Source organism: Culex pipiens, chromosome 1 (assembly GCF_016801865.2).
Source record: "Culex pipiens pallens isolate TS chromosome 1, TS_CPP_V2, whole genome shotgun sequence".
Classification (NCBI taxonomy): domain Eukaryota; kingdom Metazoa; phylum Arthropoda; class Insecta; order Diptera; family Culicidae; genus Culex; species Culex pipiens.
This window is the reverse complement of record NC_068937.1, coordinates 4,193,911-4,218,270: the sequence shown is the minus strand read 5'-3', so window position 1 is coordinate 4,218,270 and position 24,360 is coordinate 4,193,911. Positions and strand designations below refer to the sequence as shown.

Below are 24,360 nucleotides of genomic sequence, written 5' to 3'. Positions count from 1 at the left end.
TGCAACTCTGTTTCACGAAGGTTGCATCGCGCGGTTTTGTGTGTCGGATCGAGTTTCACCTTTGAGGAAAAACGGGCGAATCCTTTCGTTTGGGCCCTTTGGGACGATGCGTCAAAATGAAAAGGGCTCATTTTCGTAAAGAGGGACGCACATCAATCGAAGGAAGCTTATGCTACAATTCATCAGTCTATAGTTTGGCCTTCTTGTTCTTGCAGCAAAACCACGGCCTGCTTTGAAGACAAATCTTTCAGTTTCAGTTCAATGCATTCACGCCATCGGCCGAGCATCTTTCGCAAAGGGCCTAAGAGCGAAATGTTCTCGGTTCATTCCACGGGTCCAAGCCGGCGTAAAATCGGATTAAAAATTTGCGGTTTGAAAATTGAAATTTAATTCATTTTCTCTTTCGCCTCACATTCGCTGAGATCGCTCTTCTTCTTCCATTATTCAGCAGCAGAAAAAAATAAAACCCAAACAAGGGCGCTGAAAGAAGGATACAAATTTGCGCCCTCTTCTCCAGCGGGCTTGTTTTTACACAATATCTGGCCTCGGCTCTTTTATTTTGGCTGAAATCCATCCATCCAACAAACCCAGCTGTGAATGTGCACAGGGCCAAGTGAGTGAGAGAGATTGAAAGCCTGCGATAGGGCCCCGCTCGAAAAACAGGGCAGCATGAATGGAATAATTTGTATCCTTTTTAGATTACAAACTTGAAACACTACAGAGACACAGAGCCAAGGATCTGGGGAGGGAGCATTAGGGCGAGAGGACGGGGGATTTAAATAGAATGATGCTGGATCACTAGGGATGAATAGGGATGGTTTGTGTTTGAGCTTTGAAGTGTGGTGAATGGTTCTATATTTTAAATTTATCAAAATCTGTTTCTGCTACTAATACATAGAACGAAAGTTACATTATTATCCAGGTTTTTAAACGAAGATGGCGTTCGAATGGTGAACGTCCGAAATGTCAAATCGCGCAGTAGCACCAACATTAGAAAAAAAAATGTGGCGGTCATGCCATGGCACACTTTTTTCGCAATGTTGGTACCACTGCGTGATTTTGACATTTCGGGCGTTCACCATTCGAACGCCATCTTCGCTTAAAAACCTGGATAGCATTAACTTTATTAAATAAAATTTATCAAATGAGTAAATTGGAAAAACCAATTTTGAATAGCTTTTTTATTTAAATCTATATTTTTATTTACTGAACTGACGTTCCTGAATAATCCAGATAAAAGGCATAATCAAATCAGGTGACGAAAAACTGTTTTTTTTTTTAAATTATTTAAATATTTTAGACCCAGACACAAGAAATACAGTCCAGTCTAGATTATCCGAAGGTTTTGGAAAACTCCACTTTCGGAGAACCGAATCGTGGGATAGCCGGATCACATTTTTTTCACTGTTTTATTTTTGATTTGGATCAAAATTAAAAATATTTTATTTGATTCTTGATTCGGTTACCCGAAGTCGAAGAAAATCGAAACTACAATTAGTCTACCCAAGTAACATTTTAGGCTTTATCAAGGCTGTCACAACCGCTATAAAACCTACCAGCCAAAACCAACATTAAAACCACTCTGTTAACACCTGAAAGGACCTCCGCAAAAGGTTGTCACGGCCTATTTATAAAACCTACATACACAGAAAAAAAATCATGGTAATGTTACATCTGGGAAGGGGTACATCTTTTATGTCAGAAAAAAGGTGTAATTTTACCTCTGGAAATGTGTAATTTTACCACTTTTCTGATGTAATGTCACTTTTTCAGTCTAAATTGAGGTAAAATGACATCATAAAAGAGGTAATATTCAACCTTCCAAAATTACAGCTTCCAAATTTACATTATTTTTTTCTGTGTAGGAGTTCAAGGCTTTAACATTGAATCCTAACAACCTCCTTAAAGCCTTAATAAAACCTTTGTTAAAACCCAGTTAGGAGTTATGGAAAATGACATTTCATACGTCTTCAAACGTCTTATGCCAGACAGATTTTATTCTGGAAAAAATAGTCTTTGTCTTGCCAAATGATATAATGGAGATGGTTTGCGAAAATGGCGATGATGAAATAATATATATTGGAGGTAATTATAATAATTTGAAAGATTATTTCTCGCAGTTGCTGACTTAATTTCAGCTGCGGTTAAAATTTTATCGATAAATGTGGGAATGAAAAAAATATTTTTTTGCAGTTTTTTGAAAAAATGTTCAACACATTTTTGAACGTCGATGGTTATACTAGTTATGTCAGAAATTCATCATAAATGTGTGTTTTCATCAAATGCTAATCAAATTTATTGCTTTTTCAACTTTTTCTACCAAGATGGCGGTCAATCACAATCAATCAAACCACACGTTTATCGCCATATTTATGCATTGCTATTTGGCCGCGTTAAAAACATTTTTAAGAGCTTATGGTTTTAAGTAAGCTTTTTGCATGCCTAAAGGCAAATGACCCTTGGTTTTTAAAATATTTCACTTTTTGACATTTTGATTTTGAAAAAATTTGACTTTCATGGTTTTATATTTAATTTTTTCGCTATGTTTTAGTAGTTCCAAACTGCTTACTTTGGACCTGCAGTGCATGACATTACTTTTGAATTGAATCTAAAAATTTGGTCATGAAATTGAGTTAAATTTGCTTATTTAATTACACACAACGATTAACCGCATTTTTTGAGCAAATGACACTTTGTACATACACGCAGAAAAATAAAGCATATTTGAATCAACAAAACGTTTTGTTGATTTGAAAATCAAGATTTTTGTTGAAACAACGCTAAACTTCAAAGCAGCTTTTTAAAAACAACAAAATACTTTTGTAGAATTGAGAAATTCAAGGTTTGTTTCGACGCAATTTTGTTGTTGATTATATTCAACAAAAAAATTGTTGATTCAAACCTCGTACAGGCTGATTCTACAAAACATTTTTCTGCGTGTAAACAAAAATTGTAATTGATGATTAGTTTTGACAAGTATGGATCGCATTTCTGACAGAAAGTATATTTCTTGACAGCTCATTCCAAGAGGACCATGAATAGTTGAAAAAAAAAATTAAAAATAGAAATTAACAAAAAAAGGTATCAGAAATGGTTAACTGGCATGCCTTTTTTCTTATAATGTAAAAAATTACATAGGTCTTAGTTAGGACCATTTGTGGCAATTTTCGCAGTTTTTGCAAATTTCAAGCAAATTTTTATTGAGACTTCTGTGGACTTTTGGAATAGACCGACAGTGTATTATTGAAATAGATTTGTGAAAATGTAAAGGATGTCCAATGTTTAAAGTATATTTCTATGTTTTAAAATGCAAAAACAATGAGAAGTTCTCATATGTTTGGCAGGTAATTCGATCCTAATTAAATCCAATTAGCAGAATTCAATTAATTACCATATTTGTGGAAACTTTTGAGCAAAACATTGCATGCTCGCTTTCCCTTAAGCCATGTATTACTAGATTTCAAATCAAAACGCTTTTTTGAAAATGTTATTTAGAGTCAATTTTGTAAAGAAGTTAACGACAGAATTCATTTGAAAATGCAATTTTCAACTTAATGCTTCAAAGTTTTCTATTTTATTTATTTATAAATCATAAAAACATGTTGAATATTCCAAACTCTGTTTTAAGCGAAATTTTTTATAATTTCCTAAATTTGTTACAGAGTGCGTTCAAGGCGAAGAAAAAAGGAAAATACACGGTTTTAGCATTTCATCCTCCAAACCCGTAGCTTTTTTTTGTATAAGGGTTCGCTTCTTTTTTGTAGGTATGTATTTAAAAGATGTTCACGTTATTTCGTCTTAAAAAACGGTTTTTTGATTTCATTGCCAATTTTAAATTCCTGGGTAACCAGTAGAGTGTAACAAAAATGACTTTTTGGTGGGCATTCAAGGGTTTGTTTCGGTGGGCATACTGAGCCCAAATCCAAAATATGAGCTTGATTGGGCGTAACAGGAGCTGGCGCTCCGCCCTTCAATTTTAAATGGGATTTAACCCGTAAAAAGGAGATTTTTTTCAAAAATTACACTTTTTGAGGCATTTTGGCCACTGAAGCGATTATTTTCAACATCATTGGCGTGTAGGCCAGATCCTTGCGTATCTTTTGGTATATATAACATTGAAATTTGGAGCACCCTGGAGTACCCTCGGTACAGACCTTCCAAGTTTGGCATTTTTTTTTTCTAAAAATCGGCCCCATCAAAACGTCCAATCAAGCTCATATTTTGGATTTGGGCTTAGTATGCCCATCGGAACAAACTCTTGAATGCCCGCCAAAAAGTAATTTTTGTTACATCCTAGTAACCAGTTTTGGAAAATCACCTCATGTATCCAGGTTTTTAAGCGAAGATGGCGTTCGAATGGTGAACGCCCGAAATGTCAAAATCGCGCAGTAGCACCAACATTAGAAAAAAAAATGTGGCTGTCATGCCATGGCACACTTGTTCCGTAATGTTGGTACCACTGCGTGATTTTGACATTTCGGGCGTTCACCATTCGAACGCCATCTTCGCTTAAAAACCTCGATATGGCGAAATCCAATCTGCAATCCGCTAAAATCACCCCAAGCATAGCAAAAAAACAGTATTTTGATTTCAGAATCGCCGATCTAGAATCATGAACGATTTTGCAGCAGTTTACGCTAATAATAATAATAATCGCTAATAATAAATAAATTTTTTGTTGACGAAAGGAATCACAAAGTTAGACGATTGAATAAAATTCAACAAATTAAATAATCACTCAAAAAAAAGCAAAACCAAAAAATCCCGTCTATCGATCAGTTCGGCTGATCATCGTGGGTGATGAGCTGCGCTGAGCAAGATGGATTAGCCTGACATCGGATGCTGAACGAACAGTTCTGCGCTGGACCCGACCCGTGCGCCGTCAGAACCAATTTCTCACCGACCACGTCACGTCAGCCAGAAGGGACCCCGGATAAAAGTCTCGGCTCTAACTTTTGACATTCGGGTTTTTTTTTTTGCTTGCCCTACCTCGGTCATCTTGATTTCAAGAGTTTTAGCTTTTGGTTCGATCTCGTTTTCTCGGGTGTCAGACAACATTCCTGTCTTGTCTGTCTTGTTGGTCTCTCCCATACGTCTTGTCTTGATCCAGGTTGCTGGGATTGAGTGATCTCTCTGTTGATCTTGCTAGATTCTCCGATGTTTGCCTACTACGGGGTTTCGGTTCAGCGATTGCCATCAATCGGTTATGACGGCGGCCGGTGCTACCGGAGTTTAGGTTGAACGTTTTGCGGCGCGGGATCAAGTTTTGTGGGGGCAAAGTCAGGTAGCTGGCTCTTAAGTGGGCGAGGGTTTCAAAATTGTTTGAAACTTGATGACGAAAATTGGTTGAAACATTTATTGAACGATTTAATCCCTAAGATCTCTACTATTACGGACTTCTCAAATCAGATTCATCAAATTCACTCACCTGGTTCCATGTTGACTAGTGCCGGACTTTTATCCTCCAGTTCCGTATTATAAACTGCCGAGATTTAGCACCGCCGGTCTTCGGCTCCGGCTTGCTCAACAAACTTTGTTTTCAACTCCAACTTTGACTGTTGTTTGATACGGTTATCCACTAGGAAAAATACGTCTCTACTTGTTACACGACTTGGTTTCTTTGTTGATTGTGATTAGTTTTGTTTTCCTCTACTTTGCTTTCGATATAGTTTTGTACTTTCGGTTGTGTTGATGTTTGAATATCTGTAATTCCTGCTTTGGGGTCCTGTAAGGCACTTTTCCTAGGTTTGCGGTTACTTGTTCTACGTAATAGTTGTAATATTCCACAGCATTCTACGATTACTGCTGTGCTACACAGAACTTCTTTGAGGTATTTCGCTTGCTTTGATCGCCTTCTTCTGCATTGGTTGACGTTCCTGCTCCAACGGAACAATGGCACCCACCAATTCACTTTCACTGCTATCTCTGGCGTTAATTCCAAACAATCGAGTGTTTATTGTTGTTGTCGTTACGGATGTGATTGTGTTTGTGCCCGGCGTAACACATCAGTGAACACTTTCATGCCCGCTTAATCACTGAACCACGAACCGGATCGAATCCGTTGGCCGGGCCGTCGAAAAAAAAGGATTGTGAACCACCAACACTTGCACAACTGTCCAACGCTCCGGACCCGCGAGCGGTCAGCTTAACGAACCGTTATCGGTGACAGAACACACTGGTACAAATCGCACCACAATTTTCAAAACATTCACCGTTCGAAACGTCAAAACAAACGAGTCGCAGCAAGCGCGGCGCGAACTTTCCTTAACCGAACAGACGAATTCCGACGACGACGACGATTGCTGCGATTCACTTTTCGCGTTTGGCCTATTCCTCCGTTCATGGCACACTGCGGCGATCATCTGTAGCCAACCAACGAAACGCCGTTCTTCAGCGTTCAAAGTTGCTCAAAAACACCGCACGCACGCACACAGTCAAGCGCTACAACGGTGGTATTGGTGTGAGCCGCGGCTGCGGCTTTGTTTGAGCGTGAAAAGGGGCGTTACTACACTCACACTGCCGCACTCGCCGACTGACAGTTCGGCTCGCCGTCACAGCTGAACGGCCAATCTGCTGCCAGCGGGCATAGCTAATGGGGAGGAGTTTTCCGTCGAAAATGGCCTGCTGTGTGTGAGCGTGTCTTTAGCTGTCACCGCGTACACGCTGGCTGTTTTCACACACAATTTCATAATCAAAATCCATTTTATTGACAATTCCTCTCGGTTCCTGGGTTTCTGGTTACAGCTATCTGTGTGTGTCCTTCTTTTGCGGGAACGAGATAGCAGATTCGAGGAACAACAACGGTGACGACGTGGCCGTCGTCGTGACAGATGCCGCAAGGATCCAAGGATGCCAGGCGCGCGTAAAACGGAAAATTACGTGAATGAACTGTGCCGGGGGTTTTTGGCGAGAGGAGCAAGCAATCGATCCGGGGTCGGAGGAAGAAGGACAAACAACCGGATTTTCGGTTCCAAGGCTGGCTGCCAAGGATGAGTAGGCCCTGGTTAGTGGCTAACGAAGCGTTTTAATTTTTCGGCAATGGGTCAGCGGAAATAAATTTGACACTCAATTTTCAAATTGATCGCAGCAGGCTCGGGTGGGTTTCGAAGGGACGGGAACCGGGCGATGGCGACAAACCAGAAGAATGTTTGTCACGGCATGCTACGGTGGTCGGGGCGGGGTCCTGGAAGAATGAGGTATCGATTTTATTGACAGGTCTGTTTAAAAATTCTCGTGGCAATGTCGCTGATGGAAACTGTCATCAACTTTATGCAATCAGGGTCAGGTAGCTTTTTATGCGACTCCAGCTTTTGAAAATTTAAGCTACTCCAGATATGATTCTATGAACGGAACACATAATCTGCAAACGAGAAAGGATGCATGGACATACCGTATCAGCAAGGGAATGATGTTAGAAGAAAAATATCATTTCTGTATATTTAATGTCAATATTCCAAGGGTGAGCACCGAAAATTCGGATCAAATTTGAAGTAAACAAAAAAAACTATAAATCTATAAATTTTCTAATTTTCTACAAGAAGTCAAAAAATTAAACCGTTTTATTGAGCGATATTTTTTGCTCCAAAAAAGCATTAGAATTGAAAAAATATGGTTGATGAAAAATTGTCTTTCTCTAAATTCTTTTCACAAATATCAGCAACTTGGGTTTGTTTATCTTAGTGGCCATAATGATCTGACAGGTTTATACTGGATTTTGTTCTGGACCAAACGATTGGCAGCCGACTTCGATGCCTCTGAATAAGCCGATATCAACGACTGTATAGTCCTGACTTCATTAAACAAGTCTATATTTACTCTATCATTGATTAGAAACTGGAAACCAATCAGTTTCTAACAAATACTTCGAATGAATGAAATAATTATGTCATTTTCAGGCAAATTATATCAGATTATTAAACGATTTTATCCCAAATTTAAATAAATATTCAAATAAAAAGAATAATATTATCAATCAGTTAAAATAAGTTTAACTAAAGCTAAAATGGCATTCAAAACTAAATGTATTGAAATTTGGAAATAAAAGCTTTTCCTGAGACCCCATCCCAAAAAGTATACAAATAATTTACATTAGGAATATAGTCTATAGAAATCATCAAATTAAGTTATACCAGTTAGTGGTATAATAGGTGAAAAAATGTCACATTTGCAGTTGTCACATTGGGATTTGATTTTCACTGGCTCGCAAAATAGCCCAAACCGGAAACGGTGCTAATTGCTCCGACCGGAATGCAATTTCACACTTCCAGCCAACACAGTTCCGACGGTTGCTGCGCTGCCGAAACGCTTAGCGGGAACTATCATCATTTGCACTTTTTGTCAGATGTAAAATTAAATTGTCTTCCAGGAAATTTGGCATTCCGTAGCCGTCCGTCGTCTGCCCTCCGAGGGAACTGCCAACGACGGCGGTCTAGCCGCTAGCTGAAGCGTTACCGTGCGCGGTTTGGTTCGTTACCCGCGGTGCACATAACCTCACAACGCGTTGCGTTCGCCAAAACGCACAGAGTTTGCGTTTTTGTTTGCGTTTTTTTTTTCTACGTTGCGTTCCGCTCATCCGCAAATCGTCGTCAGCGAACGTTTCGCTCGCCTAGGACTTGGGGTACGCCAGAGTAGGCCATGGCTAGAGGGCCACCGCCACCACACATCACGAACGTGATGACAGTTGACGACCGCGGGTCTGTCAACTTGTTGCAAAAGATAAATATAATTTGGCCCATTAGGAGCGCACTTCGACCGCCTCTTTGATTAGAGAGTTTGTGTGGCTGCGCGTTTGTAGACGCAGAGGAGGGCCCACCGATTTTGCTTCTTCTTTTTTTTCTCTGTCTCTTGCCGGTGGGTCCACCACACTTGAGCGGCCATGCGAAAAATGGCGTAATGGAGGCAACTGCAACCGCCTCCTCCGGCGAGTGAACGCGGCTTGTTGACGTTTGAGGCTGGAGCCGATCTCCAAAATGCCTTTTGACTTTTGGAACTGTCAACATTACACGCCAAAAAGTTGAGTCGATTTTGAGTTTTTCGACAAAAATGAAGTGTCAAAAACACGTTTAAGGAAACGTGACTTAATTTGTGTTCAAACAACTTTTGCTGCATGGGTCTATAAAGTTCATTGAATCTTTTCATCAAAAATTGACGGTTCACGTCCCTAACCCAGAATTGGGGCTGCTGCGAAGCAAAAATTAACTACTGGTAGCACTAATAATTGAGATTTCTGCTGCTAGATTGAGCTGAATAATTAATTTAAGTGCATCACGGTGCATGATAATGCTAGCAAACGTGCAGGCAATTTTCCGCGCCCGACTCTCGTCCACCTGACGTCGCCTCAACGGCCGTCACAACTAGAGAGCCTATATGGAGAGGCGAAATGTCACTCTCAGGGTTCCAATCGAACTGTCAAATCGGGGTTCCAATCGAGCAACAAGGTCATGTGAGAACAAGGTCGGAATAAATTTAAAATCATTTTGGCAAAAAAACGAGACTTATAACATTAAAAAGTATTGTAAAACTGTTGTTGATAATAATCTGATAGTTTTTGTTATGTTTGTGCTTGTTCGGTACAAGAAAAGTGCCAGCACCAAAGAAAAACTACAAGTTTTTCAACCTTAAATTTGAATGACTTTGAGTGTTTGAAATTTCTCCCAGAACATTTCATTTCCCTATGTAGGTCCCTAGTCACAACCCCGTTGACAGTTTGACCAATCCGAAATAAACGATGTCATTATGTTAGCCAAATCATCTAGATTCGGACCCAGCGGCCGTTCACAATTAATGATCCTTTTTTTTCGCTCTCGCTGCGAAGAAAGCAAAATTTCACGCTTCCTTACATAATTTAGCATAAAAGTGCCGCCTTTTATCCTTTTTGGCCTGGCCCTAGCCTGGTGACAGAAAGGATCCTATCTTACTACCAATGTATAGTAGGCTGGTTGGCTGTCATCGTCGTAGAGCCGTTGTCGGTCGCAGCAGCAGGCCGGCAAACACGTGTCAATGTCAAACGAAATGTACGCACGAAGTGAGAGGGAAAAGCGATTTTTTTAAAACGTTGTTGCGCACATACAGCTATGCACACGTACACACGCAACACTTTTGCAGGACGAATTTAGAAGGATACGTTTGGTGGTTGTCCTGAAAAGAGAGAGATGAAGACGAAAGAAGCAGGACGAAGGAGATTAAATTCTGCTTTTCTCGCTTTGCAGAACACACACAGACAACGTTTTGCAATTATTTGAATGGTGGAAAATGATGGGACGTTTGGTTAAATTTGATAAATAGGGTTGCCATCTGGGTATGTTAAGCTAAATTGTTTTATTTTATATTTATTGATCATGATGAAATCTTAAGCTGCAATACTTTAAAAAAATCAAGATGTTATTCCATGTGAATTCATATTTACAATGTTTTATTAACACCTAAACTGCCCCTGATCGCATAAATGACCCATATGCATTTTCATCGATTTTGAGTTATTGATGCCTTGATTGATGCAGTTTGGTTCAAAATTGTGTGCTCTTTCAAAAGAGCCTATAACATCCAGTACTTTGTTCCAGGAATCAGGAGGAAATCCAGTTTTTTCGCGAAAATTTAACACGTATGGGACAAACTTCAAATGCCTTTTTCGCAGCCTGCTGTTTTTGCTTATGGGACATTTATGCGAACATGAGCAGAAACTTCCAAAATGGGGAAATTTGCATAAAAATATTAAATTCTGGATTTTTTTTTTGTTTTTTTTTTTGCTCTCTAATTTTTTGAAAATATATAGGGTGTTGTGAAAATGTTTTATTGGTCTCAAAAAAAAACTATTGTTTCCGATTTTTTGGTGAATTCTTTAAAAAAAGTTATACAGTCCAGACTCGATTATCGGAAGCCTCGATTATTCGAAGTTTCATTTATCCGAAGTTCGATTATCCGAAGGTTTGTATGGGACTCCGGATAATCGAATCACAAACAAAAAAAAACGTTTTTATTTTCATTTTCTTGTTTTTAACATCAAGTTCGAGTTCTGCGACCCCAAAAAAGCAAAGCAATCCACCCCACGACCCCAGGTCTTTTGTGGGCTCTGTTGCAAGTTTCTGCTCATTTCTAGGCGTCCGAAGGTTATGTGTGGTGAGTCACCCAAAACCTCTTTTACGCAAATGGACCGACGTTGTACTTCCCCATCCAATAGAAGGCCAGGAGGATAAGGCGGGAATCGAACCCGCATCCCATAGCAACTTAGGGATCGGCAGCCGAAGCCGCTAACTACCGCGCCACGAAGCCCTCCTGTGACCCCATTTTAAACAAATTTGAAGAGTTGATTGACTATTGAATAATAAAATGCATTTTTTTTTTTCAATATTTCGTAACCGACGAACGGACATGACACGGGGTTTTAAAAAGTGAAGCAGGTTTTCTTTTACTTCTTTTTGACGAAAACCTGCGCAAGCGAGATCACTTATGTCAAAATCTCCGCGCCACGTGGTTTAAAACGTAAACAAAGCCAGCTGATGATGCAAACTCACGGGCATTTTTTAAATGGTCGTATGAATGTATATTCAAAATACCATTTCTATAAATTTTTCGGCAATTTTAGGGTCCATGATAAATTACATAGAATCATAAAGACAATTTTAATGCCAAAAAACTGTTTCTAGCACCATACTAATGCTAAATGTTTCAATTAATTATTGCATAAGACATTTTGAGAAATCATGCTTAATCGCACGGTGCTACTTCGACAACTTGAATGTAGATGGCGCAAGTGATAGTTTGGTTCAGAAATTTGTTCTTGGTGTCATGTCCGTTCGTCCGTGTTGACAGTAGTTTAGGGCCAAAAATCCGTTTTTCAACCAATTTTTGATCTTTAAAATATATTGAAAAGAAGAACTCTTAAAATTTTAGAAAATTTAAAGTTGGAGTTTGACTTGTTTTATGTGACTTTGCCAATGTTTTTTAAAAATGTAATTTTTAAGGGGTCACTTTGGCTGTGTTTTTTGCTAACATTTCCTATATTTTAAGTAAAAATAAGTATGCACTTATTTTTGTAGTGTCCCACTCTAGACTATGCCTCTACGCATTTTTTTACAATTTAAATGATAATGATGCCATTCTATAGTACATAACGTGAAACACAAGTAAAAAAATAAAGACTGTGAAACATGAAAAAATTAGATAGAACAAATGTAATGAGAATAGGCCAAATATTACCAAAAACAAACATAAACTAAACAAAATAAATGCAAATTAAAATACTAAAAAAAAAAAACAAGAAAACCCTAAAACAAGAGAAGTGAAGTTTTTCGTATAACAAGAGTTGCTCAAAATGACCTCCGAACACGGGAAAAAATTTCGAAAAAATTGAGCATTAGAGGGTTAAGCTCGACAATCAAAAATAAGACAACAGAAAACAGTTTTTTTCGGGATTCGGTTATCTGAAGTGAATTTTTTCCGAGGCTTATGGATAATCGAGTCTGTACTTCCCAAATATTGTTTTTTTGCATTTTTAATTTTTCCTTGTCATTTTGAGCCTCTATTTTTCTACGAAAAACTTAACACCTCATGTTGTATGTCCATCTTCATTCATTATTAATTATTTTAATATTCATTTATCTTGTTTAAATTTCTTCAATTTTCTATTTTTTCTTATCACATTTTTTGCTTATAAGACGCAATAAAGTGTGTCAAAGCATAATCTGGGAAAAAAACAAACATACTGCATACTTCCCTGGCATAAAAAAAAGGTAAAATTAGTTAAAATTATGGCCAAGATTAAGCCAAGAAAATATTTTATCAAAACATCAAGGTTTCTTCTTTTTTATGTTTTTCAATTATTCTAAATGGTTAAAAAAATGTTTTTGGTAATTTTTTTATTGGGTTGTTGAGGGTTTTGTTTGAGTTATTTAAAACATGTTTTTGTGTTTTCTTATTGTGAAAATTTCAGTATTGTTATAAAAAAAATACTTATATAAATGAGAAAATTGACATTATTTTCTATCCACATTTTTTAATTTTAAGTTTTTCAAAAAAAAAATGATTTTGTGAATATTTTGAGAATTTTCAAAACTACCTGCTGAACAAAAAAATCGAATTTCAAGCCTAATTTTAAAAAATAAGCAAAGGGTTTTTCCATGCTAATGTCACTAAGGCTGGTACAAATGTTATTGAAAGTTTTCCCTCAAAGTCGGTCTGACAAATCAGGAAGAATGTTTTTTTTTTTTTTTCAAAATAGTTCAGATTTTCTATGGAAATTTTTAAGCATGTTTGGGTAAAATCAAAAATCTTTTCAATTTTAGTGAATCTTCGATGTAAATGTAGGGGAAATTCTCGTATGTTTGGCAGGTCAAGCACTCGCTCCTAACTCCATCCAATTTGCTGATTTTCACTATTTAAACAACTAATTTTGCAATACTTTTGATAGAAACTTGCTTGCTCACTTCTCATTGAGCTATTTATCACTCGATTTCAGTTGAAAACGCTTTTAATTAGCTTTAATTGAATGTCAAAGTTCTGACCTGCCAACATTAGAGGCACGCTGGAATTAGATGCTGTTCCCCTAAATGGCTAAACTTAAATCCTTAAAAATTATTTCAATGTTTCTACATCCTACAACCCTAAATTTTCCATCATCTCTCTCTCGCTCTCAAACGAATGAAAATAAAAACCGACGCACGCTCACATTTTCCCGGAAAACCCAGCTCCTTTTATCCTTTCCGCTGAAGTGAAAAATATTCCCTTTTTCCCCTTCTGTCCACCGCACCAACCCCTTCTGCGTTAACCCTTGAAGTTCAGGAAAATAAAATAAAAAGAGTTAAAAGATGTGTCCTCCTCCTCCGCCTGCTCTGATGCTGATGATAATCCCAACGCCGGTCACAGTCGGCGACGGCTGCCGTGGCACGGCCTGCTACTTCCGTTCCAGCAGCCGAGGTTCCTCCCGGTTCCTGGTGCAGAGTGTGATGCTTTATGAAACATCTTTCGTATTATTTCGCATCCGTCAACCGGAAATAAACGACTGATGGTTTGAATCTGCGTGTGCTTCCTTTGATGGAAGATGTGTGTGTGTGGGTGCGACCTCGCGGAAAAAGTGACAACTTTTATAATTCGCTTTTTATTGCTCGCCTGCTTGGATCGAAGGGAAAAAAGGGTGTGAAGAAGCAGCAAAACAACAAAAAAACCCTTTTGCATTTGCCAATATCGGGAACCGTTCCCGGGTCGTCTGCTTGGCAATACTTCCGGTGCGAACACGCGTGTGTGTTCCGGATGTTTTAGAAAGTATTAAACCCGGTTGGACGGCTGCCGGTGGAAATTAGATTTATGCCATTTTCATACTCATATTTCCGATGGAATCAATCTTGCAAACCGGGTTTCAAGCAATCAGATTTTGCTTCTTTTTTTTTTGTCACAAGAAAATAATTAACATTTTTGCTCGAATGACTTTAGCTCTCGAAACAAGTGACAAATTTCGGTCGATGCACCCAACGGCGTGGCAAATGATGCGTCAAGAGTTTCAATTCTATTAACATTCTTGGTTGAACAGCTGTGTTTGCTTCTCAATTTTGAAAAAAAGAAAGTCCTGAGCATAAAGTCTTGTGAAAAGATGTAAATCATCGCGCAGATGAAAGGTGATTTATGGCAGCAATTTGTGGAAACGATTTATGAGCGTGATTACTTTGCAATTGTCACAAATATTTATGAATTTATGCTTGAAATTATTCTAATTTATTTTTGAAGCAATTTCTGAATAAGAAAATCCAGTCAAGAAAGAGCGTCTTTGCTCGATGTTTACCATAAAGTCAGCCACAAAATCGTGAAACCGGAAAAGTCGGGAATTTATGACTTTTTGTCAAAAAAGTCGGGAAAAGTCGGGAATTCTAAGCATACTTGTTTGAAAATTAATTTTAACTCTTGAATAATTTTGTAATATTTTGTACAATTTTCAAATTAAATTAAATTAAATTTCAGTGGGGGTGACTATGGGTCAAAAAACGACCCAAGTAACCGCGAAGCACTAAATAGCAGCTTTAAATCAGCAATATTGGCATTTAATACCAGCAAATAATGCTTCAAAACATTTAATCAGCACTTTTCCCTTGAGAAATATTTCAAGTGGCGCACAGTGATGCCGATTTAATGCTTCGCCGAAAGCTCGAACAAAAACAAACTGCTTTATCGACGTCAAGGCTGGGGGAAAAAAAGAACAGCTGCTCCACTCACACACACTTGGTGGTGGGCCTCCTTTGTTTTTTTTTCTCCTGTTGCGTTTCATGTGTGAGTGTGACACTTTGATGTTATTCTTACATTTTTCTCGTCGATCTCCAGGATGCGCGCCAGCCAACTGATGTATTCGGAATTGAGTGTTTGTTTTGAAAGTTTTATTCGATGTGGTTGATGCATCGAACATTAATTAAGACTTTATTTCTGCTGTTTTGAGTTTCCGTTGTGATTTCGTTGGACGGAAATTATCGATTATTACTCAGCAAATTGCGGCCAGCCAGGCAAGTGCAGTACAATTAATTACGGTTTAAAAGGGACAAGCACTGGCTAACGGCTTACGGGAACTGCTTTTCCGAGGAGTGCTTGGTCCACGGTTGGCAAAATTTCACAAAGTGTATCAGACTTCCAGAACGGAAAGCAGCTTTTTGCTTGTGAGAAAAGTCTTTCAATTTACCAGAGAACTTTTGATAATGTCCTTTGTGCTATGGGAATATGTTTTGAAAAATTTGACTTAATTACAGGCTGCGGTTTTGTACAAAAAAAAACACTTCAATCAGCGGGAATTGAACCCAGTTCACGCAAAAATGAAACTGATGCACACTGGGGGAACTGCGCCTTAGCCTGCACGCTTACTAGAACGGTATGACGGGAGAAGGATTAAAGTCAATAAGAGCGTGCCTGATTGAAATGTTTCCCATATCGATGGGTTACTTTGTTGATAAACATCAAATGCTTTGAAGCACATTTTCATGGTCGTAAATGGTGATTTAATGCCAGTTGTAATGCTGCAAAGTTTTGGTACTTTAAAGCATTCGCAAAGCTTATTTACTACTTCAAAACATTCCAGTGCTGATTTAGTAGTGAATTAATACTTCAATTTAGTGCTTGTGGTTACTTGGGGATACACCTCTCGTAATTTCTTACGTAGACAGCTGCTAAAATTACAGGATTTGTTCTAGGAACGAGATTTTTTCAGGAAAGTCATCTTAAGATGTCCCTTGCACAACCCTTTTAACAGAATTTAGTTTCATTGAGAAGTACTTGAGAAATGGTAAAATCCGTAAAAAAATACTTTTACCCAATCTCACCCCCAGACCCAATGTCACCCCCTCTGACGGTTCTTTTCAATATTTCAATATATTTGAGTGTGGAAAAGCTGTTTAAGACATTCTAAATCTTAACAAATATTGGATGCAGTTCACACCGATTTTCATAATTTTTTTGTATGAATCAAATGATCTCTATTAATTTTTGTTTATCAACAAAAGGTAAAGTTATGAAAACTAAAATTAAAATAGAGCCTAATGTCCAGCTAAGAGTGATGTTTCTATTTCATTTTGTCACATAGATTAAATATTTGAAAACAGATTCCAACTTGAGATTGGCAATGGTTTTTGCCTTCCTCACCTCACTGAGGCAAGGCTATAAAATCACTCGAAAATTTAACTTTTTAAATATACCTTCTAGATATACCTTCACGTATACATATCGACTCAGAATCAAATTCTGAACAAATGTCTGTGGGGATGTGTGTAGACATGATTTTTTTCCACACGATTTTCTCAGAACTGGTTGAACCGATTTTGGCCGGGTCAGCCTCATTCGATTCGTTTTGGGGTCCCATAAGACCATATTTAAATTTATTCTGTTTAGTAAAGTATTTAAAAAGTTATGCTAAGAAAAAGATATTTGTATCTACAAAAAAGGGTGATTTTTTGCCTAACCTCAAAAGGCCGGGTCTTTTTGTTTACGTGCGAGAGTAGCGCCAGATGCGAAACGCCCGGTTGCCACATTGCTTCAAATGAGAGTCTGCATGTTTTCTGGAAAAGTCTGTATCAGGTATATATTTTTTCATTAACTTATTTTCATTATTACTTTGTAAATATGAGGAAGGCACCAACCACCTAATGGTGGATGATTAAGAAACGTTGTTTTTTTTTTTTTTTTTTTTGTAAATAGTTTTAATTGTTTAACTTAAGTTATTTCAAATATTAGTTTGTTTTCCCAAATATGGCCCTTGAACTTTTTTTGTGAGTATCGGTAAATTACCTTTTATAGATAAAGCTTGATTTTCAGTTTTCGGAAAACTTAAATATTGAATAAAATAATTTTTGGATTCAGCTATTTAAACTTGAGTTTAGGGCTTATTTGAGCGATTTTATCATTATTTTGAGAAAAAAATATTTTCTATGTTTTGTTTGTTTGAAACAATAAAAACTGTCTAGAAAACTGTTCACAAAATAAACAATTTTGTGACTTCATGAATTGAATTGAATTCAAATTAAATTTTCATACAAATATTTGCTTTAATTCATTTCATTGAGCTCTGAAAAATAAGTAATACAGTCCAGACTCGATTATCTGAAGTTTCGATTATCCGAAGTTAGGTTATCCAAAGGGTTGTGTGGGATAATCGAATCATGAACAAAAAAAAATCTTTTCGTATTTTTTTTTACTTTTTTGTTTTTAACATGAAATTCGAGTATTGCACCCCAATTTAGTCAAATTCGAGTTGTTGCCAATCAAATTGAAAAAAAGTGTATAGGGTAGTGTAGGGGTCATACATATGCTCGACAATCAAAAATAAGACAAGGAAAAAAATGTTTATAATTCAATTATCCGTAGTGAAATTTTGCCAAGGCCTTCGGATAATCGATATGTAACAATGCAAATTTTTGCGGTAAACCTCGTTGGATAAGTGCATCTCCAGCGCTGGTGGCAAACATCGAAGCAAATCAAATTTGCACCCGACGTCAACCGCGGTACCTGTCGCAGTAGCAAATTTGCTCTTAGTTCTTCGGGATTTCACTGACTTGCATCAAATGGAAATTATGCACGGAAAAATCGATAAAAATTATAACTTTAAACATTTAAAAAAAATAAAATTTAAATATCATTTTTTTTAATTTTAAAAAATTGAAAAATTAAAATATCTAAAAAACATTGAAAAATTAAAAATAATTAAAAATCAATAGAAATACTTAACAATAAACAAAAAAAAAAGAAATCAATTTAAATTATTACGTCACAAAATTATTCAAACTCGAATACTTAATCTTACCGGTATCTTACTAAATGAATATTAGTCCAGATGTTTTTTATACAAATTTCTAGACAATTAATAATTTGCAAAACATAACCTAAACAAATGTTTTTATTTTCCAATTTGAGAGAAAATTCATAAACTAACTCTGATTTAATTCTCAATCTCCCTCCGAACATCTTCAAACAGATTTACCGTCCACCGCAATAAATAAACCCCGCCGAGGGAATTCCGGGCCCGAGAAAAATGTCACAAAACTCAGTTTCCCACATATGTCTTTCGGTTTAGTACCCGCCGAGAACATAACAAAAAAGTTCCGTTTCTCCCTCGCCTCTCTCTCATTACCACATACAAATAATCTTCAATCATTTCGCGTCCACATTTTGTCGGCAAATGGTTTTGTAAAAAGTTTGCTTTTTCCTTCGAAATAATAGCCACTTTTTCGGCAAGTTCGTTTGTAAGCTAATCCTGCGCGGCCCGACGCAACCATCAGGATCAACAAACAGCTCAACAGTTGGACTTAAACCGGGTGGTGGTGCAAGTGACACCGCAACTAATGTCGCAAAGTCCTTATTTTCGGCATGTTTTGTTTGCTGGATTAAAGTTGCGCAATGAATAGGGTGGTAAATTCCATTTTACTCGAAAAGGTTTCGAAACTCGAATGCACCCGGTCAAAAATTTCATGCAATTTGTTTGTAAGTTGGACATTAACAAAAAGTAGCTCGATGTAGGGCAATGGAAAGTTGACAGTTGCAGATGCACGCTAATTTGAATTGGCTTAGTTTGAAATTTAAACATTTCTGAAAATATTTTTAAATATTTTATTGGATTTGGAAATTTAGCCCCCACGACACACAACATCACCGAACAGGCGTGTCCTCTGTCCAGACAGTGTCCACCTTCAGTCGGTCCAATCTCGGTCATTATGGGCGCCGTCGTCAAACGTCTCCCTCAAGTGTGTGGACACAAACATTGCACTCGGCGGCGTCGGCTCCTAGCTCGAGAAGGAGACCCCAAAAATGTTTACTTGAGATCGCCGTCGTCGTCGGCGTGGCCACAAAAATGGCACATGACAATATATACCGATCGCAGCAGGCCCCGGCCAAGTGTTTGCCCAGTCATCGAGCACGCCTTAGCCTACTATTGTGACTCTCGAAGGGGCGGCCATCCGTGACCTGGTCGTGTCGTGGAGCACCCGATCCAAGTAGGTTGGGGTCTTCTAAGCTCAGCGTAGGAAACAAGGATTTCTCTAGCCAAAGATAAACAAAGAGCTGTCACTTTTTTTTTCAAGCAAAAACATGCCAATTTTGAGTGAAAAGAACTCGGAACAAATAAACCCCAACCTACCCTAAACTGATTGCGATCCTCAAGCTCAAACTTGGTACGTGACAGTAAACAAGAACTGCGCTGATGGCTTGGTAATCTTCCCCTCCCTTGGCCAACTAGAAGTGGGGCCCATCCAAAGTGCATTGTTTGCTGTTGTTAAGGTGACCGCGCTCATGTTCCAGGAAAGCACTGTTCAAACACGATTAAGGTCCACGGGCAGAGCCTGCTTCGGTCGCGTTACCTGCGTTATCTCAGCTGTCAAAAAAACGGATCAATTTATCAATCGCGCAAAGTTTCACACAAAATCTCATCTAATGCTCGTTACGGACAATCCCACCCGATTTGCGAACCGAACACATGTGGCCTGGCCTAGGATCCGCAGTGGTCTGCGGAACTCCGCGGCTTCAAAGGAAACCCTGCCGACCGGGAAAAGTCGTTGACGAGCGTGGCAACAACAAAAAAAAAACTAGACCAAACGCCACGGAACACACATGTTGTCCCCGGGCAAGGAAGGCAGCCGGCGGACCGATTTTACGAGTTTATAAATCATTATTAGTACTGCGCCTTGCGTTGCCCTTTTATGGACCCTGGAAAATATGGTTTTAGTGCTCTTTATGGGCCCTAAAGTCATAAGTGACGCGGGATGCCACCCAGGAGAGGGCAGATTTTCGGAAGTCGTCTTCCATCAATAAAACTCACCGAGGAGAATACGACGACGACGAGTGGTTAATTGTAAAGAGGCACTTGTGGCGAATGGGTTAGGGACTGTGACATTATTAGGGATTGATTGTAATTGAGTGTAGTAGTAGGCCTTGCTTGTAAAGTTTGGATTTATTGTGGTGAAGTTTCCTAAATCTTACAAGCAAGTTCAAAATCACGTAATTTCGTCAAAAATTAATTCACTCAGGAATGAGTTTTGAGGTCAAACGTCAGAAAATGAGTGAATTTTACCCTAAATTCAACGTACACGCACTTCAAAATCAATCAGTTTTCGTCAAAACCGAACCCACACAGAAATTAGTAAATAGGCATCTGTCAGATTTTAGTGAATGTGAATTAGGTTTCAACAAAAACCCAGATCTGAGTGAAATCCCCTCGAATCTGACAGATGCTCCCTTTACTCATTTCTGAGTAGGTTCGGTGTTGGTGAAACAGAGGGATTTTGAACGTGCGTGTAAACTAAGTGAAGTTCTTCCAAATGTGACTGATTTCTGCAGGGGGTAGCGAAGAAGTCGCCATCTTGGAAGTTCAAAAAACAAACACTGAGAATCAGTATTATACATATTACTATGGTAACACGAAGTGTGTTATCCTGGTTGAACTCAAAAGTCCCATGCAAATGTGTAAAAGCAAACTGAAAAATGTGTAATGCCGATTCTCAGTGTACGGAAGCACTGTTTGATCGCCCAAAAGAAAAAAGCAAAAAAAAAGTAAACAGAAAAATCACTTTTTTCGATATGAATTTTCTGCCAATATTGGGATGGAATCCCCATTAATATGATCAAGAATATGATGAAATTTGCTATCAGCAACACAATTGACGTGTTTTTTCAGAAATTAATCGTTTAAACTGCGAAAAATTTTAAAATCAAAAACCCAAACATTGATTTGCTAACATTTGACAGCTAGTGCTTTTGTTGTGAGCTCTCATTTGACAACCGTGCTAATGTCGACTGTTGTCAGTTTGCTGTGGTCGAAAAAGGGTTGTCATCCCCCCGGATTTCTGAAAAGGTTGGTTTTGACGGAAACTGAGTGCGGTTATGTTCATATCGAAACATTAGTTTCGAAATCGAGAAAAAATGTAGATGTATTTGGAATCATTTGCTTCAGAGTGTCAATTTTTAATAAGACGTAACCTTGTATGTAAACAAGCTATTTTTATTCGCAATAATTAATTATTTATCTCGCACTCACTCAATGTGAACATTCGCTAAGGTGAGCGGGATGAACTGTTTTTTTTTATTCATTTTTAAACCCTATTGGAGAGTTACTTTGGAGCTTAAAGTTTAAAAATCTACCCGCAAATCTGACACCTTGATTTGTTAGCACATATTTGAATGATCCTGCTATTTGGGTCCTAAACTGCCCCTGATCGCATAAATGTCCATTATGCGTTTTCATCGATTTTGAGTTATTGATGCAGTTTGGTTCAAAATTGTGTGCTCTTTCAAAAGAGCCTATAACATCCAGTACTTTGTTCTAGAAATCAGAAGGAAATCCAGTTTTTCGTGAAAACTTAACACGTAGCCTTATGTACGGGACAAACTTCAAATGCGTTTTTCTCAGATTGCTGTTTTTGCATATGGGACATTAATGCGAACATGGGCAGTAAAGCCCTATGGAAATTTTTATGTACAACGGTAAAAAATACGATTAAAAACCATTTCTAATCACTTTTTTTCATTTTAATGCAAAAAAATAAATTTACAAGACAACATTTTTTCGATGGATCAACTATGGTCCCCTTGGAACGAGCTGTCAAGTAGAACCTTTTCTGTCAAGAAGGGCCGCGAAGTTAATTTTTAAAAATTGATTTAAAAATCCATTTTTGATCCTTTGAGGTCGTACAAAGTGTCAAAGTACTCAGAAAAATAAGCTCTATCGTTGTGAATAATAATATCGAAAATTTAAGCTTCATATTAGGACCCAATTGATACAAAATTTTAATAATTAATGTGAATGGAAAAAAAAACTATATTTTCAATCAGTTTTCATTTGTTAGAGCCTAATTGAAATAATAGCTTTTTAATGTGAGCACGGACGAACGGACATGACACGGGTCTTCAAAAAGTGAAGCAAGTTTTCTTTTACCTCTTCTTGGCGAAAACCTGCGCAAGCGAGATCGCTTATGTCAAAATCTTCGCGCCACGTTGTTTAAAACGTAAACAAAGCCAGCTGATGATGCAAATTCATGGGCACTTTTTGAAATGGTCGTATGAATTTATATTAAAAATACAATTTCTATCAATTTTTCGGCAATTTTAGTATCCATGATAAATTACCCAGAATCATAAAGACAAACTTAAAGTAAAAATAACTATTACTAGCACAATACCAATGCTAAATGCTATAATTAATTATTGCATAAGACATTTTGAGAAATCATGCGTAATCGCGCGATGCTACTTCGACAACTTGAATGTAGATGGCGCAAGTGATAGTTTGCTTCAGAAATTTGAAGAAAATTTGTTCCTGGTGTCATGTCCGTTCGTCCGTGATGTGAGCTTTATTTTGAGCTAAAATCATGTTTCACGAAATTACAGAGCAAATTCGCTAACCCGAATAGTACTGCATTCGAATTCACGAGTTGAAACAATCGACTGCTGTCAAAAGTGACACTCTGCACTGAAACTTTATGGGTTTTTTTTATATTCGGTGTTTTGAAATCTGTGAAAATCGAGTGCAAATAGTACGCAAAATTACGACGATTCTTCAAGAAGCTGCCGGATTATCACATGCGTCCTTTTTGACAGCACGCAAAGCCTACTCTGATAACTTCTCACCACAACAAACTAGCTAGCCTACTGAGAGCTAGCACGTGGAAGAAAAAGGGCCAAGCATAGACCGTACGGAACATGGAAATAGGATCCTCCTCACTCCCACATCATACGTCATCTCGTCGCTCATACGTCATCTGGGCCGCGATTCTACTTGGACCCATTTCAGGCGGCATTTCTCTTTTGTTAAATGGATACGAGGGCATCATTTGTTTTTCATTTACATAGCGAGGAATCGAGAAGCAAAAGTTTCACCAACGAAAAAAAAAAGGTTAGGTTTTGTCTTTCTTTCGCCGCGATGATACGACGAAAAACAGTGTCTATTTTTCTTCCTTCCCCGGTGCATATGTCATAAATAAATGTCATATGTCACGCGGACAGCGACGACGACAGTGCGTTGTCATCCCCGTAAAAAAATTGACAGTTCTCGACCTAACGAAACACCCTTCAAAATCGGGTAATCAAAAACAACCAACCAGTTAGCCGATTTAGTCGGGATTCGTCAGGAGTAAGATTTCTAATCGGCCTACGAATAGACCGATTAAATTGGGTTGAGTCAGATTTTATTTTATTCACAGACTAAATCGGTAAAAAATCGATTGTTTTTGTAACCGATTTCGTCGGCCGATTTCGACAACCGATTTACCACCAGACGCTTATGTAAAGATTACACAGAAGTCTGTTGCCCGGTCGGCCGATTCGTTGGCCAACGAATCGGCCGAAACCACCCGACTAGACCCGACTTAGTTATGCGAAAAGTCGGATTTTTTTTTACGGGGATGGGCTGGCTCTTAAGGCCTAAGGTCGAGCGCGCAGGAAAAGGGCGTCTCGTGAGACACGTCTCGAGGGGGAGAAAAATGATCACTTTTTGATACTTTTTATCTTATTTTCGGAGTTTTGTGGAATTTCGGGCGCTATTAGCAGCAACCCCTCGGTTGCGCGGACTTTTCGCGGAATTTTGTGGTTAAATTGATGATGTTGTGGGCCCTTAAAATGGCACATGTTTTGCTGGCGGGACGCGCTAATGACGTTTCGCTCGCCAAACCAGATGTCAAGATTGCGTTTTCCGTTTTTAAAAAGAAACATAAGAAATAAAGAAAACTGATTTGCATATGTAAGGGGCTCGAACAAGCAAAACAGAACATAAACCATATAAGCCTAATTATTTCTATTCTCGCCACTTTCCAGAGCTCTCTTCGCATGGCCAACTCTCTCGGAACCGTCTGTCGGGTAAGGAGAGGGACAACCCAGAGAGAGAGAAAGAGGAAGAATTATTAATGACCGTTTCCTTTCATC

At 38.2% G+C, this 24,360-nt stretch overlaps 1 protein-coding gene across 2 annotated transcripts in view; it reads right to left on the bottom strand.

The window, feature by feature from the left end:
- The window catches only part of LOC120432244 (paired box protein Pax-1), a 43,863-nt gene extending 37,535 nt beyond the window's left edge, over positions 1–6,328 (bottom strand). Inside the window, exon 1 of one of the 2 annotated variants that reach the window (XM_039597417.2) lies at positions 5,429–6,328. In XM_039597417.2, coding sequence (XP_039453351.1) covers positions 5,429–5,438 — 10 coding nt within the window. In that variant the 5' untranslated portion in view covers positions 5,439–6,328. The remainder of the gene's footprint in view (positions 1–5,428) is intronic. The other variant, XM_039597418.2, reaches the window with a different exon arrangement.
- Between the last annotated feature and the right edge of the window lie 18,032 nt (positions 6,329–24,360).